The sequence below is a fragment of the Acipenser ruthenus genome, chromosome 14 (genome assembly GCF_902713425.1).
Source record: "Acipenser ruthenus chromosome 14, fAciRut3.2 maternal haplotype, whole genome shotgun sequence".
In the NCBI taxonomy this organism is placed as follows: Eukaryota; Metazoa; Chordata; class Actinopteri; order Acipenseriformes; family Acipenseridae; genus Acipenser; species Acipenser ruthenus.
The window spans coordinates 35,814,790-35,834,602 of record NC_081202.1 but is presented as its reverse complement, the minus strand read 5'-3'; the positions used below and the strand labels follow the sequence as shown (position 1 = coordinate 35,834,602).

The 19,813-nt window shown below is 41.3% G+C and overlaps 1 protein-coding gene across 3 annotated transcripts in view; it reads right to left on the bottom strand.

Annotated features, from left to right (window-relative positions):
• Positions 1-19,813, bottom strand: part of nup205 (nucleoporin 205) — a 57,669-nt gene that overhangs the window by 23,610 nt on the left and 14,246 nt on the right. For all 3 annotated transcript variants that reach the window (XM_058986463.1, XM_058986464.1, XM_058986465.1), the window contains exons 14-27: positions 19,465-19,515; positions 18,512-18,721; positions 17,865-17,964; positions 13,990-14,127; positions 12,255-12,444; positions 10,987-11,107; positions 10,417-10,498; positions 7,499-7,663; positions 6,743-6,867; positions 5,826-5,940; positions 5,215-5,364; positions 4,094-4,168; positions 924-1,081; positions 61-141 (exon numbers count right to left, since the gene is read on the bottom strand). In XM_058986463.1, coding sequence (XP_058842446.1) covers positions 61-141; positions 924-1,081; positions 4,094-4,168; positions 5,215-5,364; positions 5,826-5,940; positions 6,743-6,867; positions 7,499-7,663; positions 10,417-10,498; positions 10,987-11,107; positions 12,255-12,444; positions 13,990-14,127; positions 17,865-17,964; positions 18,512-18,721; positions 19,465-19,515 — 1,761 coding nt within the window. The remainder of the gene's footprint in view (positions 1-60; positions 142-923; positions 1,082-4,093; positions 4,169-5,214; positions 5,365-5,825; positions 5,941-6,742; positions 6,868-7,498; positions 7,664-10,416; positions 10,499-10,986; positions 11,108-12,254; positions 12,445-13,989; positions 14,128-17,864; positions 17,965-18,511; positions 18,722-19,464; positions 19,516-19,813) is intronic.

The window sequence follows — 19,813 nt, the reverse complement described above, 5'->3', positions numbered from 1 at the left end:
AGGTATCCCAACAGACCCTGATCCATCCCAATGGATAGAGTTTTAACCACTCTAACTTGCCTCCAACAGTAAAGGCCGCTGTCCAATGGCTGCCATTCCCTGCAGGGCATTAACTTCTGCAACCAGGACTCTATGAAACAGCTGTCAATCAAAAGGAGGAAGAGATACAGCATGAACAAAAGATATTCAAATACAGAATAATCCACTCACCATGCCAACTCCTTGGATGGGATGAAAATAGTCAAGAAATGTCATCATACAATTAGGCAAACATTTGCAGAAATGTGTTATGATAAGCTTTTCCCAGGGATACCTTCACAACATAAACAGCTTGTTTAGACACATTTCCATCTGCATCAGGAGACCAGTCAGTAAAACTAAATCTCCTCTTGTTCCAAATCAAACTGGGAATGCTGCCAGTTCCATCTGCAGTCCCAATCCAATCTGCACCGGACGTTACACAAGTCAAATATCTCCTGTATGTATCACAATTCAGCCTACATCATTTTTTCTGCCGTTGAGGAGATTTAAACCCTGCCTTTCACACCCTTTGCATTGGAAACTCATTAGTTAACTTCCACCATCAGTTGGAAAGATTGAGTTCACCCAGCCTGCAATTCTAACTGGGGCCAATTTAAATCCATTTAATCTTGATTTGCTGCTGATGTAAATCAACTAGTGTGAGTGCAAATCATTTTCAAGTCGGTCCCAGTGGTAGATGGAAACCTAGCATTGGACTAACCTCACCTAAAGGCAACATTCTGTAGTCCAGGATTAGTGCTGATCCAGCCGTTTGACTAACAAAAGGTATTTCATCAGAATCACACAAGCGGTTCCTAAGTTATAGTATTGAAAACTTGTAACAGATGTCTATAGACAAGCATACCCTGCCGGCGTAGAAAATAGAAGGGAGAGGAGTGTACCTTGATGTTACACACGGTCTGGCCATGCTCGGTGCTGTGCTCACAGTTTGAGATGACCTGCTCAATCTGGGCCCGGTCGAAGAAGTCCAGCTGTGGCAGATCTGGGACCTCCTGGCTGAAATCAATGGAGTCCAGAACACTAAGGATCTTCCGTCGCACTGAGGGGGGAAACAACACAGTCACCATCAACGTCAAGACTGAACAGACAGTGCTGAATCATGCCTGGTATGAAAGGAGTTGTGCAAGTCATTCATTATTATTATTATTATTATTATTATTATTATTATTATTTATTAGCAGACGCCCTTATCCAGGACGACTTATAATTGTTACAAAATATCACATTACAGATAAGAACAGTTATAAAGTACAGTAAAATCAGTAGAAAATAAGATCAAATTCAAACAGCAAAATACAGAATACAGTAAATAATTACCTTTAAGAGCGAGTTTGACTAAGAGCAGTTAACTTAGTAAAAATATTTGCTCATACGAGTAAAGTCCATTAAGAGCACATAGTAAGTATGATAACTGGATGAGAACGATTTCAAATAAGAGCAATTACAGACAACGTGAATACGGATACCTATAAGAGTAAAATCAAATACAAGATACAGGGAGTAGTTATAATTAAGAGCAGTAGTAGAACACGTCAAGGTATGGAGCAGTTCAGTGCAAGTACAAACTGATGCAAGTACTGGAACAATTGGGTGCCATATAGTCCAGTGTAGTTGATAGTTGTGACGTTTAGAGATGCTGTCTGAACAGGTGTGTCTTGAGGAGGCACCAGAAGGTGGTCAGGTGGTCCTGATATCTGTGGGTAAGTCATTCCACAACTGAGGGGCAAGGGTGGAGAAGGAGCGGGCTCTGGAAGCGGGGGAGCAGAGGGGGAGAGAGGGGGTGTAGGGAGAAATGATGGTCTGGAGATAGGAGGGAGCAGAAAGGTTGAGACAACAATAGGCAAGTACAAGAGTTTTGAATTGGATGTGAGCAGCAATAGGGAGCCAGTGGAGGGAGCAGAGCAGCGGCATAGCATGGGAGAAAAGCGAGCAGCAGAGTTTTGGATGAGCTGGAGCGGACGGATAGCAGAGGCAGGGAGGCCGGCCAGGAGGGAGTTGCAGTAGTCAAGGCGGAACAGTACCAGGGCCTGGACCAGGAGCTGTTTGGAGTAGTTGGTGAGGAAGGGGCGACAGGAGCGTGCCAGGACACCCGGTATGTGCGATTGGAGAGGTAGGAGGAGAACTAGGCAAGAGCAGTGCTGGAGAGTCCCTGGTCAGTGAGGGAGGACAGGAGAATAGAGTGGTCGACTGTGTCAAAGGCAGTAGAGAGGTTGAGGATAATTAGGACAGAGGAGAGGGAGGCAGCACGGGCACAGTGTAGAAAGTTGAGCAGTTTCAATGGAGTGTTCCGGGCAAAAACCAGATTGAAGGGGGTCGAGCAGAGAATGTGTTGACATGAAAGCAGAGAGCTGTCAATGTACCTCACTCGAGGGCTTTAGAGTTACATAGTTCTAACTATACTGATTTCTGTAGGGATATTGTGTAGACATATTGGCAAATTTAGATTTTAAGAATATACATCCCCTCCCCCCCTCTTGGGCACTGGATGCTTGGGCCCCCCCCCCCCTCTTAGGCACTGGACGCTCGGGCTCCCCCCCACCTCTTGGGCGTTGGACGCTCGGGCTCCCCCCCACCTCTTGGGCGCTGGACGCTCGGGCTCCCCCCCACCTCTTGGGCGCTGGACGCTCGGGCTCCCCCCCACCTCTTGGGCGCTGGACGCTCGGGCTCCCCCCCACCTCTTGGGCGCTGGACGCTCGGGCTCCCCCCCACCTCTTGGGCGCTGGACGCTCGGGCTCCCCCCCACCTCTTGGGCGCTGGACGCTCGGGCTCCCCCCCACCTCTTGGGCGCTGGACGCTCGGGCTCCCCCCCACCTCTTGGGTGCTGGGGCTCCAGTTGGGCACTGGATGCTCGCCCCCCCCACCTCTTGGGTGCTGGACCCTCTGCCCCCCCTCCCCCCCTCTTGGACGCTGGACCCTCGGGCTCCCCCCCTTGGGCGTTGGAGACAGCGTTCTGTTCTTTCTCTGGCTTCAGACGTCCTCGGATTTTCCTCTGGCATCAGGGACAGTGGATCATCCAGGTTGGTCTATAGATACCAGAGGACCTCCTCAAACAGGTCCTGCAGCGTTGCCGGGTTGTGCCGCCTCTCCCACACTATCCAACGGTCCCCATCCCTCTGCTCCACAATTTTAATGGCCATGGGGACCATCTGCTCCCATTTGCTTTTGAGTAACCACTCCATGAGGGTTATAGTGTCCACCTCCATTCTCCATGCACAAAAAAATTTAAATACAAAAAATGTTATCCGCATTACCTCTCCTGGCCTGAGTACATGGAAGCATTGCTATCCTCCTTCTGTGACACCATATGTCACAGACGGCTGCGTGGTGACGTCACAGACCAGGATATACACAGGCACAAGTACTGCGGGTGAGTTGCAAATGCGCTCTTTTTTTAATTAAATAACAGAACAAACCCAAAACAAAACGACACGGTGGCCAAAATAAACAAACACAACACTCAACAAGTATCGTGCTAGTCCAAATCCAGCATGCGTAGCAGTTGTTTTAATTTCTTCATTCTTACTTTCTCTCTTGTTTTTTCTTCCTTCAACCCTTCCTCGACTGAGAGGTTCTTGCCTCTTATTTGTTTATTTAGCAGACGCCTTTATCCAAGTCGGCTTACAGAGACTAGGGTGTGTGAACTATGCATCAGCTTCAGAGTCACTTACAATAACGTCTCACCCGAAAGACGGAGCCAAAGGAGGTTAAGTGACTCAGGGTCACACAGTGAGTCAGCCGGGATTTGAACCGGAGACCTCATGGTTACAAGCCCCTTTCTTTAACCACACAGCCTCTTATCTATACAGCTGTGACTGAGCTTGATTGCTTGCCAATCAATCGCGCTCAGGGACATTTTACATGTGTATTTCTTCAATTAACCCTTTCCTGCCAGCCCAAAACAACAGCGCAAATAAAATATATTTAAAATACAGAAACACCACAAATAAACACAGGCACATTGAACTCCCAGGTCTATAGCATGGGTTCCATTTCCAACCCCAAACTGTATCAGCTGGGTAGGAATTAACCAGGATTGTGTTGTAATGCTAACCTTTAGAAACGGTGTCAAAATGGAGGAAGCCACTGACAGATCGAGTTTCGTCTTCTGCTCCAGTCTCACCCTCACCTATGAACAAGCAGACGACAATGTCAAGAAAATAAAGCAATCTAAATACACAGGGATAATCTGAATAGTGATAATCTAAACTAAATCCCAACTGGATTTCTATCAGAATTCACTTTAGGTACTCGACATCACTTTCAGCTTTCTTTCCCAGCAAAACCAACATATCGTATATGTCAGCAGTCATTTGAAGCCTTGAGGACTGAAATTAAGGATGTAAATCTACGATTAATAGATTAAAAGTTAAATATCCATTTACAAAGATTTAAAATGTTTAAACTGTCATGTAGACTTAATTTGCTACTGTAATAGTCATCTTTATATTATTCTTTTATGCCGTGCTCCCCATAATGTGGAACACAAACAGCACTAGTCGGCTCCTGACTATATTTTAATAAAGGGGGGAGCAGAGAGTAATGGTTTTCACACAGTGTTCAATCTCTGTGGTTTACAATGCATCAGGATACTTTAGTCTTATCTGTAAGTTTCCTGACCCGGTTAGCTTTTATCATCTTTTGTAAAGAAATCTGGAAATCAATAAATTACTTAATTTTTTTTTTGTTTTATGTCAAAATCATTGCAATATCCCCATAAAGCAGGACACAAAATACTATGCCGATTAGGCTTTTTATTATTTTCTATTGCCTTTAGGGTGTAAAACTTGCCTGTGTGCAGGGCAATGTGCTGCCTGTGTGCAGGGCAATGTGCTGTACCAGTGTACGCTCCGTGGAGCTGCTTGTGATCAGGGCAATGTGCTGTACCAGTGTACGCTCCGTGTGGCTGCCTGTGTGCAGGGTAATGTGCTGTACCAGTGTACGCTCCGTGTGGCTGCCTGTGTGCAGGGTAATGTGCTGTACCAGTGTACGCTCCGTGTGGCTGCCTGTGTGCAGGGCAATGTGCTGTACCAGTGTACGCTCCGTGGGGCTGCCTGTGTGCAGGGCAATGTGCTGTACCAGTGTACGCTCCGTGGGGCTGCCTGTGTGCAGGGTAATGTGCTGTACCAGTGTACGCTCCGTGGAGCTGCCTGTGTGCAGGGCAATGTGCTGTACCAGTGTACGCTCCGTGGGGCTGGTCGTCCAGCAGGAGATGCAGCAGACGCTGAGTGTGCGATCGCTGGCGGTTCAGAGACGTCAGACGCAGCTCTATAGCAGCAGTCTTCATCAACCAGGACATCTGGTTCAGAGCAGAAATCTCATGGCCTGAGGAGAGGACGAGAAGTACAATTAATAACTAATAAAACACCTTTTCCCTGTAAGTTTGCTGCGGTTCCGTTTTCTGTTAATTCTGCAGGTATCTGGAATTTCAAATGTCATTCTGGGTTTCACCTTTGCCTTAACTTTTCATGAAGTTACAATCATTACAAGCGGTTCTGTATCAGAATCAACCTGGCATTATCTAAGCCTGGAGAATCCAAGTTGCCTGCTCTTTATTCTAAATAAAATCTAAAAGACTATTACAGCAGCGGTCTCTCAATTAGCACAGTGATTGAATGTTTGGCCTACTCTCCACTGAAGTCAATTTAGATATCCAGAAAGAACTGTAATACTTGCACTGTATGTAACTAAATATTTTGTTGTTTTTCAATATAAAAGTATTTTACACTTGGATACAAAATATCAAAAGAAACGACATAGCTGTATACGTGGAAGATGAACCATACCTTGAATATTGAAAGGCAGGTGCTGTAGCTGAGAGAAGAGGAAGTCCTGACTGGTTCTCAGGTATCGCATGGTGGGCCCCGAGGTATCCGAGCACGCACACAGCTGGTAGATCACCTGCAGAGGGGCACAGAACGGGTGTGAGAAACCAGAGGGTAATAAAAGTGCCCGAACACTCACCCAAGCAAATATCCACACTTTACTCTCACCTGTAAGGTAACGGATCCACTTTGTTTTTATTATTTTTTGGAAGTACATCTGGATAAGCCAGCTACTCTTCTTCCAGCTTTATTCCCGAGGGTAGGTGTAAAACACAGATGTCCTGTTACTAAGCTGTCAGCAGTGCTATGTTCTTAGTTGCTACCCTGCTTAATAGGTACACTAAAGTTAGTAGATACTTTGTAGTTTATAAAAAAGGCTCATTGTTTTTATTTTAAAAACATCCCAGGATATTGTGTGTTTATTTAAATAAAAAATAAAAAAAACACTGAACTGGTAAAAAGTTTTCTAGGTAAATATTGAATATCAATGTCAGTACTGGGGGCTTACTTCCTATTTGTTATTGACTACTGCTTGAGTCACCGAGTAAGTTGGTCAATTTCATTTATATCAGTACAACTATGTTAAACAACTTCAGATTACACTAAAACCAATTTATCACGGACATGAATGTAGATAACGAATGCAAGCCCATGGATTGATATAAAATCAGTATTTTCACATGTTTGGGCGGTGAACATTTTTGGTGAGAACAAAAAGAAAAAATCAATTGATCAATAGATTTCGTTAACCCAGGAATTTCAGTAAAAAAAAAAAAAATCATTAACAGAAAATAAAGGGCATTAATTAAAACCTACAGCCCTCGAATTTATACACGTGGCTGTTCTGAGCTGACAGAATTACAGGTGGCGTGGGGTACCTGATAGCAGAGCTCAGCGAGTTGGGGTGCCTCTCGCATCAACACAGGCCCGGAGCGGCTGTGCGCCCCTTTCTCCAGCAGGCTCAGGATTGCGTGGAGACAGCTCCGTGGGCAGCCCAGCACTCCTGTGAAAAGCAGAGCCATGCAGTCAACAATTCAACACAGATTTATTGGCATGACCATGAAAAAAGTAATGATGAAGCCATTTGAAGGTAAACCTTGACCGGGCTAGATACTGTATTCTTTGTTTATTGCACAATATGGATGCTTGTATGCCTTGCAGTGCTGCATTTGGAACAGTAGACAGAAGTGGGTCTTGCTTTCAGTGTAGCCAGGGTGACATTGTGTAGTGCAAATAAAAGCAGCAAGACATTTAGTATTGGTGACGATTCCTGTAACACTGAATTTTCAATAATTTAAAAACTGTACAAAAGAGGGATATTTGATATCAAGTTACATATTCCTAATATTTAATTTACTGCGTATTTAACCTCTTCTTGTGTGTTTTGTAAGATTCTCTGTTATTCAGATCATTAAATGCCACAACTATTTCAGCATAAATTGCTTTTGAAAAACACTGAGTCTGAATGTGGGGAAGTGAGGTGGGAAGGCATGCACTGAAGGTTATCCACTGTGGACCTGTGCAATGCTAATATGAGTTATCCAAAATAAAGCCAGTTTGACAATGTTAAGGAATGGATTAGCTGGTCTTCTCAGGTGTGTAAATGTTAAAAGTGCCTAGCTAGGGTTCAATACCGGGGTCCTGCAGGTTGGTTGTGGAGACGGGCTTCTTCACCTCATAGCCCAGAAGGTAGAGAGCCAGGTTGGGGTGCTTGAGCTCAAGGGAGGTGATGAGGAGGTTCAGGATATGGACTCGAGTTTCATGGCGGATACGAGCCAGTCTCTTCTCTGGATCCGAGTCTGCAAATACAGCACAATGAGAAACGCAACTTTTGTTTTCAGTAAAAAAAATAAATAAATAAATAAATAAATTACAAAAATGAATACAAATACAGAAAGTAGCGCAAATGACAAAATAAAAGTACCAGAAATAACCGACTGTACTAAAATGTTATAAATGTTTATACAGTGAAGACTACAGTTGTCTATAGAACATGTATTTGTTGCGTGTAGGTTGTCATACAAGGTTGTCATCTTGTCATTTTGGTCTCTTACAATAAGAGACACCTTACACATAATGTATTACCGTATTTGTTCGAGTATAAGTCGAGAAATTTAACCCCAAAACACAATCCTGAAGTTGGGGGAACTTGGCATGGTTTAGGACCCAGGGGAGCCCTGTGCAGGCATGCATTCTGTGCGCGAGGCAAGTTCACATACAGTACTTCGCAACAATTAGGTTTGCTTGCCTAGATTTGAGGTTTGCTCACTGCAGCTTGTTTGTTATTTTTCTTTATCAATAGTTTGTATTCACGCTTGAAAAGAAAGTTTAAGATCCGGTGAACTTAGTTCATAGAGAACGGACTCGTTCTGTCTCACTGAACATGCTTTTATGATTCACTACACTGCCGCTGTGTGCCTGCATTGCAGTGCCTATCTTTATCTTGTGGATTACAAACTATGAAGAATGAAGATTTAATTTGGACGCTAAAATTCAGAAGATCTCATTGCTACACTTCTCTCAAATGGGTGAGATAAACACAGTTTAATCATTTTTTCTTGCTGGACGGCTAACTCGGATATAATTTTTTAAATGCGCATATTTTTTGCTACTGAGCTGTAGCCCACGTCTTGTATTTTTTTTTTTTTGCTGTCAATCAATCCTTCTGTACTTCAATATTTTAGATATTCTCATATTTGGCACAGTAACTAATTCTAATTTCTGGGAATGTATATAGGGCTGATTGTTACAGCATGACCCTGCAGCAGAGAGCTTCTGTGGAAACAGAGCACCTCCATTGACATTGCTGTGGCAAATCCTTGTTGCCCTCGTTACCAGAGCAAATGCTTCTAATTTGTCTCAAACCAAAACGCAAACATCGCAAGATTTGGCAAAAACGATTCTGTAACATTGTCTATATATATATAAAAAAAAATCCCAGGTTTGTTTACATCCAGGAGCTGTCACGTAAAACACAGACGCAGTTTCACTGAATTACAGCCAGACCACACCACCCCCAACATTCCACTGAAATAAAATAATATTTTTTTTTTAAAACTTGTATTGTAATATGCGTCAAAATGACGCGCCTGGCGGTTCTAGGTAGAAGTGGTAAAATTGTTATTTCTGCAAATCTGCCGCTCAAACGCCATCATCTAAATACAGGCTAACTTCACTATAACAAACCTTTCTTATAACGAACACCTGTTTTTAACGATGCCAACAGCAAGAACCGACTTTTTCAATGCAAATTAGCCCTATTAGAACGATCACGTACAGGATCCACCCGGATACATCGATCTCAGTACTGACTGACACTGAACTCTCTCCAGTGTCAAGTGTGTTATTCTCTCAGTGAAAACAAAGACCATGGTTGGCTAATTCAAAGATAACACTAATTTAAAGATGACCTATTGTAGTACGAATCATGCATGACGAATGCAATAATTGCCTGTCCGTTATCTTCACACAAACTGCAACCAGGCAACAGGCGTGAGGAGCAATCTACTAAGCTGGATAGTTTTTTCAAGAGAAAGGACATGTAATTACTTTATTCAGCATGTAAGTGTACATTCTTTTCTTTTTCATTTATGTACAGTTCTTTTAAATATACCTGTAGCAGGTTGATTGGAAATTAGTGTTGGTGTAATTTATATGTGGAAACAGGTTTGTTTTGTGTGCTTTTTGGAGTTATGTTTGATCAAATGATTGTTTACAGACGGGCGCTGGACTGAGACTTGCTGACTACCCGTCTTCTATGTGTGTCCTCTGTGCGTTACCATCGTTGTGTCACATGACCCATTTGTTTACTTTCTGTTTTGTGTTTGATAAGTCCTGCGCGCCTGTGCTGCCGTTTCAAATCCAACTTCCACGTCTCTGTCTTACAATGCAGTTACCCACACATGTGATACGAGTAACTTGTCACAATACCGTTTAAATGTTGTTCAATGTGAAGGAATCATCATAAAAGTACTATATATTGACGTTCAATTCAAATTTGCCGTTTTGTCATTACTCTGATACAGAAAAATGCCAAACCCCATTAAATATAGTGAACAACCTGATATACCGAATACTTCTCCAGGTCCCACGTGGGTTCATTATTGTGAAGTTAGCCTGTACATATATTTAGTAGAACTAACGCTTGAAGTGCACTCTAACAGTTTCAATTTCAGGAGTTAATTTTTGTTTTCTGCGTTTCACTAAACTTACCATCTGTTTCAATGAAAAATAAAAAAAAAAATTAAAAAAAGTATACCCGAATCTTGCCCTCCCAATGGGGGGCTCGACTTTTACACGAGGTCGACTTTTACTCGAGCGAATACGGTAACTCATAGTGGAGTTATCTTTTTCATGGCTTATTAATCTTCGTTTTTGTTATTTATTTCTTTGATAAGAATTGTGCCGTATGTTGTATGACATATACACAAGACTTTGACAAATACATTGGTTTCTTATATGTGATTTAATATATTTTAATGAACTTTAGTTACAAGAACAGTGTATTACTTTTCATCAACACAAATTATTTTTCCAACCCAGCTGCACTCACCGTCTCCCTCATGCCCCAGCTCCTCTGCGTCCTCATTGTCCAAACACTCCACAAACCCGGCCATCAGCTTCTCACTCACCGACTGTAGGGCAAACAAACAACCAGGGGGAGTCAGGTTACAGGAGGGGTGGGAATTTCAAATAATTATAATCGGAGTACTTGAGCACTACAAACCTGAAGTACTCGGATGCTACTGCAATGGCGGGCAAGAGCAGAACTTGTATATGATTCAAATCGAACGAGCAAGTGTGTTCAGGCAGTCAGAATTCTCCAGACAAGCTCACAGACAGGTAAAGTCAGAAATAGGGAAATATGAGTATAACTTGTATTAGATCAACAAAAACTAGGACCACTCGGAGGAACAGCAAGGTTTCCCATGGTAGCGTCAACTCGGCACAAAGCCAGTAAGAACACACATGAAGAACCAGTAACAATGCAAACCAAGCCAACATGAATATTGATTTAAAGCGTTTGTTAACACTTCTTTATTTAGAGCTGCCACTGCTGTTGAAATGCAGACGTGAATGTTGCAATTCTCTGACCCTGCTGATCCGTAGGCTTGCAGTTTACCTGGTCGTGTGTGAAATCCCCGACAAGCCTGGCTTGGATGTTGGGATAGCGGGCGATGCAGCGCAAGATGTTGGCACTTTCAAAGGCTACTTCAGGGTTTGAATTCCCATGGTAAAGGTACCTGGCGAGAGGAAGGAAGGGCAGACAGTCAGGCTGGGGAACACAACAGCATTGCTGCAGGACGAGAGAATCTCTCCTGCTTGCCTTAGTTCCTCATTGTCTCTTTCAACATTCAGTCAATTCTAATTCAAACAAACTTGAATTACACATATATTCACCCTTGAAGTAGGTCCCAGACTTTGTCAAAACAAGCTAAGCGGATTTTGAGCAAATTTACTCAGTTTCATCATCTTCAGAAGCATGAATCTGCTTTGCTTTTGCATTTCAGCTTAACTTTCAGTTAAGTTCTGATGGTTCAGGAAATATGCACAAATGTGATATGCTTTTTTCACTGCAGAACATTATTAACAGAAACATGAGTTGCCCAGATTTGAAAAGAACCACCTGGATGCAATTAAAGTTTACTGTACAATACTCCATATATTAATTTAACACAAATTTAAGTTCCATTGTACTCAACTGGAGCCAGTCCGTTGTTTCTGAGGTTTTTGTTCATAGAAAAGGTTTGTCAGGTATCACTCCAGGGAGACCGCATTCCAAACACTGTACAGAGGGCTTCTCAAACTGGGGTCCGAGTAAAACCAGAAGTCTTTCTCTTTTTAGTAAGAGAAACAGGCCTTCTGATACACCCAGACAACATACATGAACATCTTTCACAACAGCAGTTTCTTCTTTGCAATTTTTTTCAGGTCCCTATTTACCTCAGTTTTCATGTCCCTATTTAAAATCGTTTCTAAAAAAGGGGGAACCTCGAGAACCTCTTCCTTAGACCACTAGGCCCAACCTGTTCACTGTAACTACTGTAAAGCTTGGCTTGAAAAACTCACACTAGCCCTGCACACAGAGCCAGGATACAGAACTTCCCTTGTTTTTGTATATCATTGAAATGGCCAGGTGTCAGGTGTTTGAACAATCAGGACCCTGGCAAGTCTTGCAACTATATGGAGGAACAACTTATTTAACATGAAACTGATCATTACAATAATATACTTAATGCAAGGTAGTTCTGAAGCCCAGGACTGGGTGCAGGGCTAGTGTTAGATACAAGCCCTGTAAATATTCACTCTGAAAGACCAAGAGGAGTGAAGCAGACTTGAACACATCCCCTGGAATGATGTGGTGAACCCCCTCCATTCCCCACCCAATACCTGGCAATGTTGACGACATGGTCGGCCTTCTTGCTCTGGGCACTGACCCCCTGCAGCAGCTGCTCCAGTGGAGTGACAATGACGGAGGACTGGCTCTCTCTCAGCAGGTCCATGAAGAGAGTCTCCTTCTGCAGAGTGAGGTCCAGCAGAGACAGACAGAGCTGCACTGCACGCTCCAGGTGCTTCTTACCTGTCAGGAGCAGGGGGCATGTTACAGCTAGACTCCGCTCATAATGAAGAAATATTTACATTGTACAAGCCATTACTGCTCGTTCCCCTGTAAGATTTACAATTGTGCATTACTCAATTCATAATGTTTTAGATTAAAGTGTTTAAACTGTTAAAAGAACCCCTGCAGTGTTTACAAACAACACATTACCTTTGCTATATCCAGTGTTTCCCATATAGCAGCAATATATTTTTCAAAACTTTTCCAATTTCTTTATTCACAGATCATAGGTAAATCAACTAGATCATTACTGTTTTTCATCTTTTAATTGTATCTGTTCGCCAGGATAATTCATTTTTCTTCTACAATGTATTGTCCAGTTGATTTACGACCCATGTGTCAGCAATATGGGGCAGCAGTGTGGAGTAGTGGTTAGGGCCCTGGACTCTTGACCGGAGGGTCGTGGGTTCAATCCCAGGTGGGGGACACTGCTGCTATACCCTTGAGCAAGGTACTTTACCTAGATTGCGCCAGTAAAAACCCAACTGTATAAATGGGTAATTGTATGTAAAAATAACGTGTAGAAAATAATGTAATTGTATGTAAAAATAACGTGATATCTTGTAACAATTGTAAGTCGCCCTGGATAAGGGCGTCTGCTAAGAAATAAATAATAATAATAATAATAATAATAATAATAATAATAATAATAATAATAAATGTTTGAAAATGTAACGCTGCGTTATGTTCAACACAGGACAGAGCAAAGGTAAGGTAATGCATTTCTTGTAAACTTTAAGTCGGTTATCTCTGCTGTCTTCCGCACCTTGAAAGAAACAGATGCAGCTTTTATACATTTTGAGGGTGCATAACAAATCAAGTCATACGACGGGCACAACGTCTAACTTCTAGTCTGTTTTTTTGTGCAATTCCACAGATTTGTTTTTTCAAAGGGGGAATTACCATGAGTCTAGCATTACTTAAAACCAAAAGCACTCAACCAGTAGGTTTCTGTACATATCCGCTGCCACGGTTTATGGAAAGTTTAAGGAAAACCAGACAAGTCATTTCCAAGACAGTCATATTAACAAGCTTTTTAAATCTCAGTCCATGCTGTGCATGTAAAAGAGTCTTGAGATAGGAGTAAAGCCAAGGAAAATGTTAGGTCTGGTAGATGGACAACTAGTGTCTATTTAATGTAGTTCACCTGACATCTAACTTATATCGTATTGAGACCCTCAATTCATGATACAAATCGAATAGTGTCTATTGCAGATTATGAAGACACTGCTAGGAAGTTAAAAGCGGGGGGTTGGGGATTGGAAGCATTAGTCCATGTTGTGAAATAGTAACCATGCTAACTAGAATAGGTAACCTCTGAAGTGATGCATTTACTATTTGACACAGTCACTGTCAGAAAAGCCAGACACAGTCACTGACTTACAGCAAGGAGGATGCCTGTCAACTTTCATATACTTGGTAGTAAATTCACAATTTACACTTCTGTCTTCCAGGCAGACATGAACTCAGACATCACAAGACAGGACCGGCATTGCTGCTGCTAACCTGGGAAGGGGGCGTAGGTGTCGAGCTGCTTCACTCCTTCCTCCAGGAGACTGAGACACAGCGTGAACATCGGCGAGTCGTTCAGGAGGTGGAACATCACACTGTAACCTGGGGACTTGTTAGCAACCACCAGCTCACCTGGAGACACAGAGACAGAAACACATCAAAACATCCATTCCTGTTCAAGTTAGGAGGTGTTTCCTCTAGTTGTGGTTAATGGTACAAATGACAAAAGTGCATGGCAGGTGTTTTGTGCACGAAAAACAGAACTGTGTAACTGGGTGAGAAAGACAGAGACAGATAGCGTCTATCATTTTCAAGCCCAACACAGAATAAGAATTTGAAGTAAGCTGTTAACATGAGAGTAGCCTTGATGTTTAATGGGTCATTCCAGATCAAGTGAACCAGCAAATGTATTAAAGTATATAGATACTATTAAGAGGTAAAACGAACATGTAGTTAATACATGTAGGGGAAAACACTGGGATCCTTAAACTACACTGTATGGGTAAAAGTAGCCAATGATCATTTTGACTGAAACTCCTGGGTCAAAACTAATATTTTGGCCGGGGGTCTGTGGGTCACCTAGGCTCCCCAAAGCTCTGGGGTTGTACATGCTTTCAGGTGCATTCTGAGCTATTTTAGACCACTATCAGAAGCAAATCTGAACATAACTTTGTAGAAAAAGAAATTCAGAAATTACTTCTTATAACTTGTAATTTTACCAGATCAGGGTTTGAAATTAACACCCGCGCACCTGTCCAACAAGGGTTAATTTGGTCTGTGATGGGTACATTTCACATACTCATACTGGTGCAAATTTGCGGCAGAAGCTGTTGGCTAAAACAACAAGAAACTTGAAAAAATTCTGTCACCACAATAAGCACCACAACTTCTGCTTTCGATTGATCTATTTAATATATACTGTCATTTAAGTTTTTTTTTTATTAAATCACATGTGAAAGTGATGTTGCTGACAACCAAACAAAATAGAGAAGGAGGCGGTGCTTGCACTCTGAAGTGGTAGGACTAGTTTTCCGTACAGTCCGTCAGCATCTCTCTCTTGTCTAAGAATTGAGGTTAGTTTCTGATATTAATTAAATCTAAAAGGATTTTTCTAAACAGCTTCTGTTAATAAGATAGTATAAATGTTATCTTGTCATTCTTTTTAGATGTACATCGCTGTTAATGAGAATTGTAAATGCTTACTGGCTAAAAAACAAAATGCTAAATTAATTGAAGTGATATTTACATGTTTTTTTCTGATTGATTTACAATAGTCAAATATTATTTAAATATGTGTGGAAAATATTTTGCTGGATAACCGATCAAAAATGCATACCTTTACAACCAAGCATTTCATAGCCTGCAAATTAGGGAATATATTATCCTTTTTTTTTTTATATTCAAGGATATATAAAACCACTTACTAAATTATGTCGAATGTTGGTGAAAGACAACATTCTACGGGACATTCAACGTGACATTCAAAGTGTTAAGGCCAGTTTATATTCCATCGCTGTCGTGTCGCTGTGCAGTTTATACTTTCTACCGGCAATCACCGTGCTCAAACTGCAGTCGCTGACAGTTCAAATCAACTGAACTTTGACCTCGTCGCTGTGGTTATTACAACGCCAAAATGGATGACCTGTTGTTTGTTGAGAAGCTGCTCATTGTTTATCCCTGCGTATATGCAGTCGATAGAGCTGATTACAAAGATCAGATGAAAAAGGAGAACGCATGGGTATCGATTGTGGAACAAATGCAATCAACTTGTGAGTATTTTAACCTCACTGGAAGTGTAACCAGTGAAGTTTTAATATAGCGACTGTTGTTTTAAACACTTTGTATATTAAGAAGTGCCCCAGGTCCAACACGTTGTTATTATTACTGTGCTAAAATATTTTTTTTTTTAGCATAGCATGTCCAATATTTTCTTTATTAATAATAATAATAATAATAACTAGAAGTTGCAAACAACTTGATGGCTTCGAAGGCATTCTTGTTCCTATCTGTGTTCCATAGTAACTTTGATCCTAACTGCACTCTGTAAGGAGTTATAAGCTAGTTTTGCATTTGACCTTAAGGACAGGTCAAAGGTAATTTTTGAATAGAGCATATATGGATTAATTTGTGTATTCTATAGTAACCATGACACTGTCTAAACTCTCAAAGGAGTTCTAAACAAGTTTTGCATTTCAGCTTTAGCAAGGTAATATGTGCAAATATGTGCAAATTCACCATAGCTGAAATTTGATTGGCTCGTGGCGGCCATGTTTTTTTATGTAGCGAGTTGCTTTGCACAAACTTGACAGACAACCTTGACAAGGCTATGTATGCAAAGTTTGGCTTCAATTGGCATAACGGTTTCAGAGAAGACGATGTTTGAATATTTTTAACAAATCCAATATGGCCGCCAAACTATGTGACCGATCGTCTTCTCTTGAACAACCGTAAATCTAGGCCATGAGGGGAGTATGTGCACCAAGTTTCAGATCTCTGCCGAAGATTTTTTTTAAATTGTCCAAAATTCTTGAAAAATCCAATATGGCCACCAAGCCATGTGACCTATGACCTTCATATTCGCTCTGACACAGCTTCCCTTAGGTGCCTACCACCCTACCAAGTTTCAAGCCCTGCAGATGTATCAACCTGACAAATCACACAAGGCTAGTTAACAAACATTTTTTAAATGTTACTCAAACCTTTTACATGTATGCCCATTTCACATATTTTATAAAACCTCAGCTGGAAATATAATACAATCTCTGCTTAAAATAAAAAAATATTTTGCATTAACAGTTTATTTAACTGTACAATAACACAAATCTAAATTATACTCACTTTGGAGTATAGATAAGCTCTGGACCAGTAAACTTTATTATTCAGTAACCACAAGTCAGTTTTGGTATCTATAGCCGAGTGTTTCATTCTAAAAGCAATACAAATTCAGTGTTTTAATCAATGTCAGAAGCAATAGTCCAAGAATTGTGTGTCTCAACCATAGGTGCCTAACTTTGTTAAAAAGTGGAGGGCAAACGAAAGGACTAACTGCCAAGCATAGAAAGGCAGATTTATTATTATTATTATTATTATTATTATTATTATTATTATTAATTTTCAATTAAGAAGCTCTAAGAAACCAAGAAAGCCAGGCTGTTGTGAATGCACATCTATGCATTACTGATAAAATACCCCATTAATATGAATACAATTATCATACCTTTTAATATGATTATTACTTCACAACACCTCTATGCAGCAATTTCCCCCATCCATATACTCCCATAGGGCGTGTCCCCTTCTATTTCAGCTTTCTATTTATGTGCATGCGCGTCCTCGCTAACATGCCCACACTCTGCGCTCTTGCATTACTCATTAGCTATACGGGAAGTAAGAATTTCTTTTCAATAACAAAACCCTTTCTCTCCTTTACAGAGATATTTGCTTATTAATCTTGAAATAAACGTGCACCTTATTCCAAAAACAACTTGTTTTTAACCAAAACAAATAATTTATTTTTTTCCCCTTTTTTCAGGTCTCCTCACCGCTCCAGCCCAGGACAAAACCCACAGCCCACAACAGCCAGAAAATTTCATTTACAAAACCACTGTATCAGGCACATTTTAATGTTCAATCATGTTTATTTGCAAGCTGTCAGTGAGTATTAATATTATTAATGGAAATGGCGAAACAAAAGTCTGTGGTTATTTCTGTTATGTTGTGCTGAAGTTTGAAGCAGCTTCCTCACAAACTCCACAACACATTTTGTGGAAATCACATGTGACAACAAATATCTCAGCATGGGACCCTCTAAGTATTCTACATAGACAAAAGGGTAGAGCTGGGTTAGAGGGGTGAAGACAAATCCTTACCCTGCAGCTCCACCATCTCCTCCACAAAATCACTGGGCTGGGGCTCGTAGTCCTTCAACAGCTTGTGAAACACGTCCAGTACAGCCTCAGCTACCTCCCACTGAAACAGACAGGAACGCATGCAATGTTAGCAACAGGTACTCCCATTTATACTATATTATGTCTACGGCAAGCAACCAGAACCCAGGTAACAGCACTTAAATTACAATATTTGAGTTGTTGCAATCAGAACCACTTACGAGGATTGCAAACATCACAAGAAGGCAAAGGAACAGTAAAAAAAATAAAATCTGAAAATGCATTTAGAAGCTACTTTCTATACAATGGTATGTACATTTCCTGCATTCTGACTGACTGCTAACATTCCAATGCCCTATGGTTAAAATAGCACAACCAATGGTTTACATTTAATTTGATTCCAAATCGGGAAAAATCACAGTTTTAAAATATTAATGAGCCCTTTTATAAGTGCAATAACACAAAAGCGAGGGTGGCATTGACACAACCCACTCCGGAGATGGTTGAGGACACTTCGCTTCGCCTCTTGCCTCTCAACGCACTCGAGCACAACTCAGTTCAACACATGCCTTCTCGCTTGCTTAAGTGTTACTGGGTAGCTCTTTTTGGTCCCACACAGTGTACCTTACCTTCTCCTCTGCGCGGCGGTAGGCCCGAGTAGGGAAAGGCAGAAAGACAGCGTCGCGGAGGAACTGGAGGTAAGGTTCGAACCCGGGCGGCCTGAGCCCTGCCCCCAGGTTTGTAGGGAAGGAGCTCTCCACCAGCGTGCTGATCAGGTGGCAGAAGGAGCGGGTCAGCGGGTACTCCTCACAACGAGACTCAATCTCATTCAACTCCACCTGAGGAGAGGGAGCAGCAAATGAGGGACAGGATCCTGCCAAACTTACAAATACATACTGAAATCTTACACAACCAGCGTCCTAATTAATTAGCTGCAACCTTTAGCTAAAGAAGAAGAAAACAAAATTGAGAAAACTAACAAGAAAAGTGTTTCTGTGCAGCTAGCTAACTATGAGAGTCTCCAAAGTGGCCACCAGGGTGATAAATACAAAAAAATAAAAAAGGACATTTTAGGATAGCAAAGGAAAAGCCATGAATATCAAAAATCTATTAATTGATTAATGATGGCATCTTTAGTTACTTTATGAACTTGTAGTCAAGTACAACCCAGAATTGTCACTTTCGCTGCCTTAACAACTGTAAAGGCCTTCATTTGTGACCTATTACCAAAATAAGGGGTGCTGTTTTCAACATCTCAGACCAGAATGAAAAAGGCTTACTTTCTCTGGAGTATTGCACCACTGCTTGGAGAGAAGCAGAAATGTTTCCTCAAAACTACTTTGTACCCAGAAAATAAAAATGTATTTCAGAAAGCAATGCTAACGGTGTGTAGTAGGGTTTGGAACGCTGTGCTCACAGCAAAGGCTAACGGTGTGTAGTGGGGTTTGGAAAGCTGTGCAGTGAGCCAGGATAACAGTGTGTAGTGGGGTTTGGAAAGCTGTGCAGTGAGCCAGGCTAACAGTGTGTAGTGGAGTTTGGAAGTTGTATTCAAAGAGGACCGGTGAAACTCTAAAAGTCTTACTTCAATCCCTGCAGCCTGCCTCTGTCCTGGGGCTCGGACTGTTTGCAGGATCTGTGAAGAGAAAAAGTAAATTTGGGATCTAATTTGGAACTGTAATATCTGTCATGATTGATACCTATAAGCAAACTCCAGTACCTAATGTGAAGACAATATCTGATATGATTTGGTCTCTATTGTGTCTAAATGACAATATACGATTTGAAATATGTCAATCAGATTAAATGTCAAGGACAACATATGACATGCTTAACATGGAAAAAGTATCTCAATAAAAAAATATGGTTAAAACTGAATTTAATTAAAGTTAATTATATAATTAAAATTGCTTTATATATTCATGACCATCCAT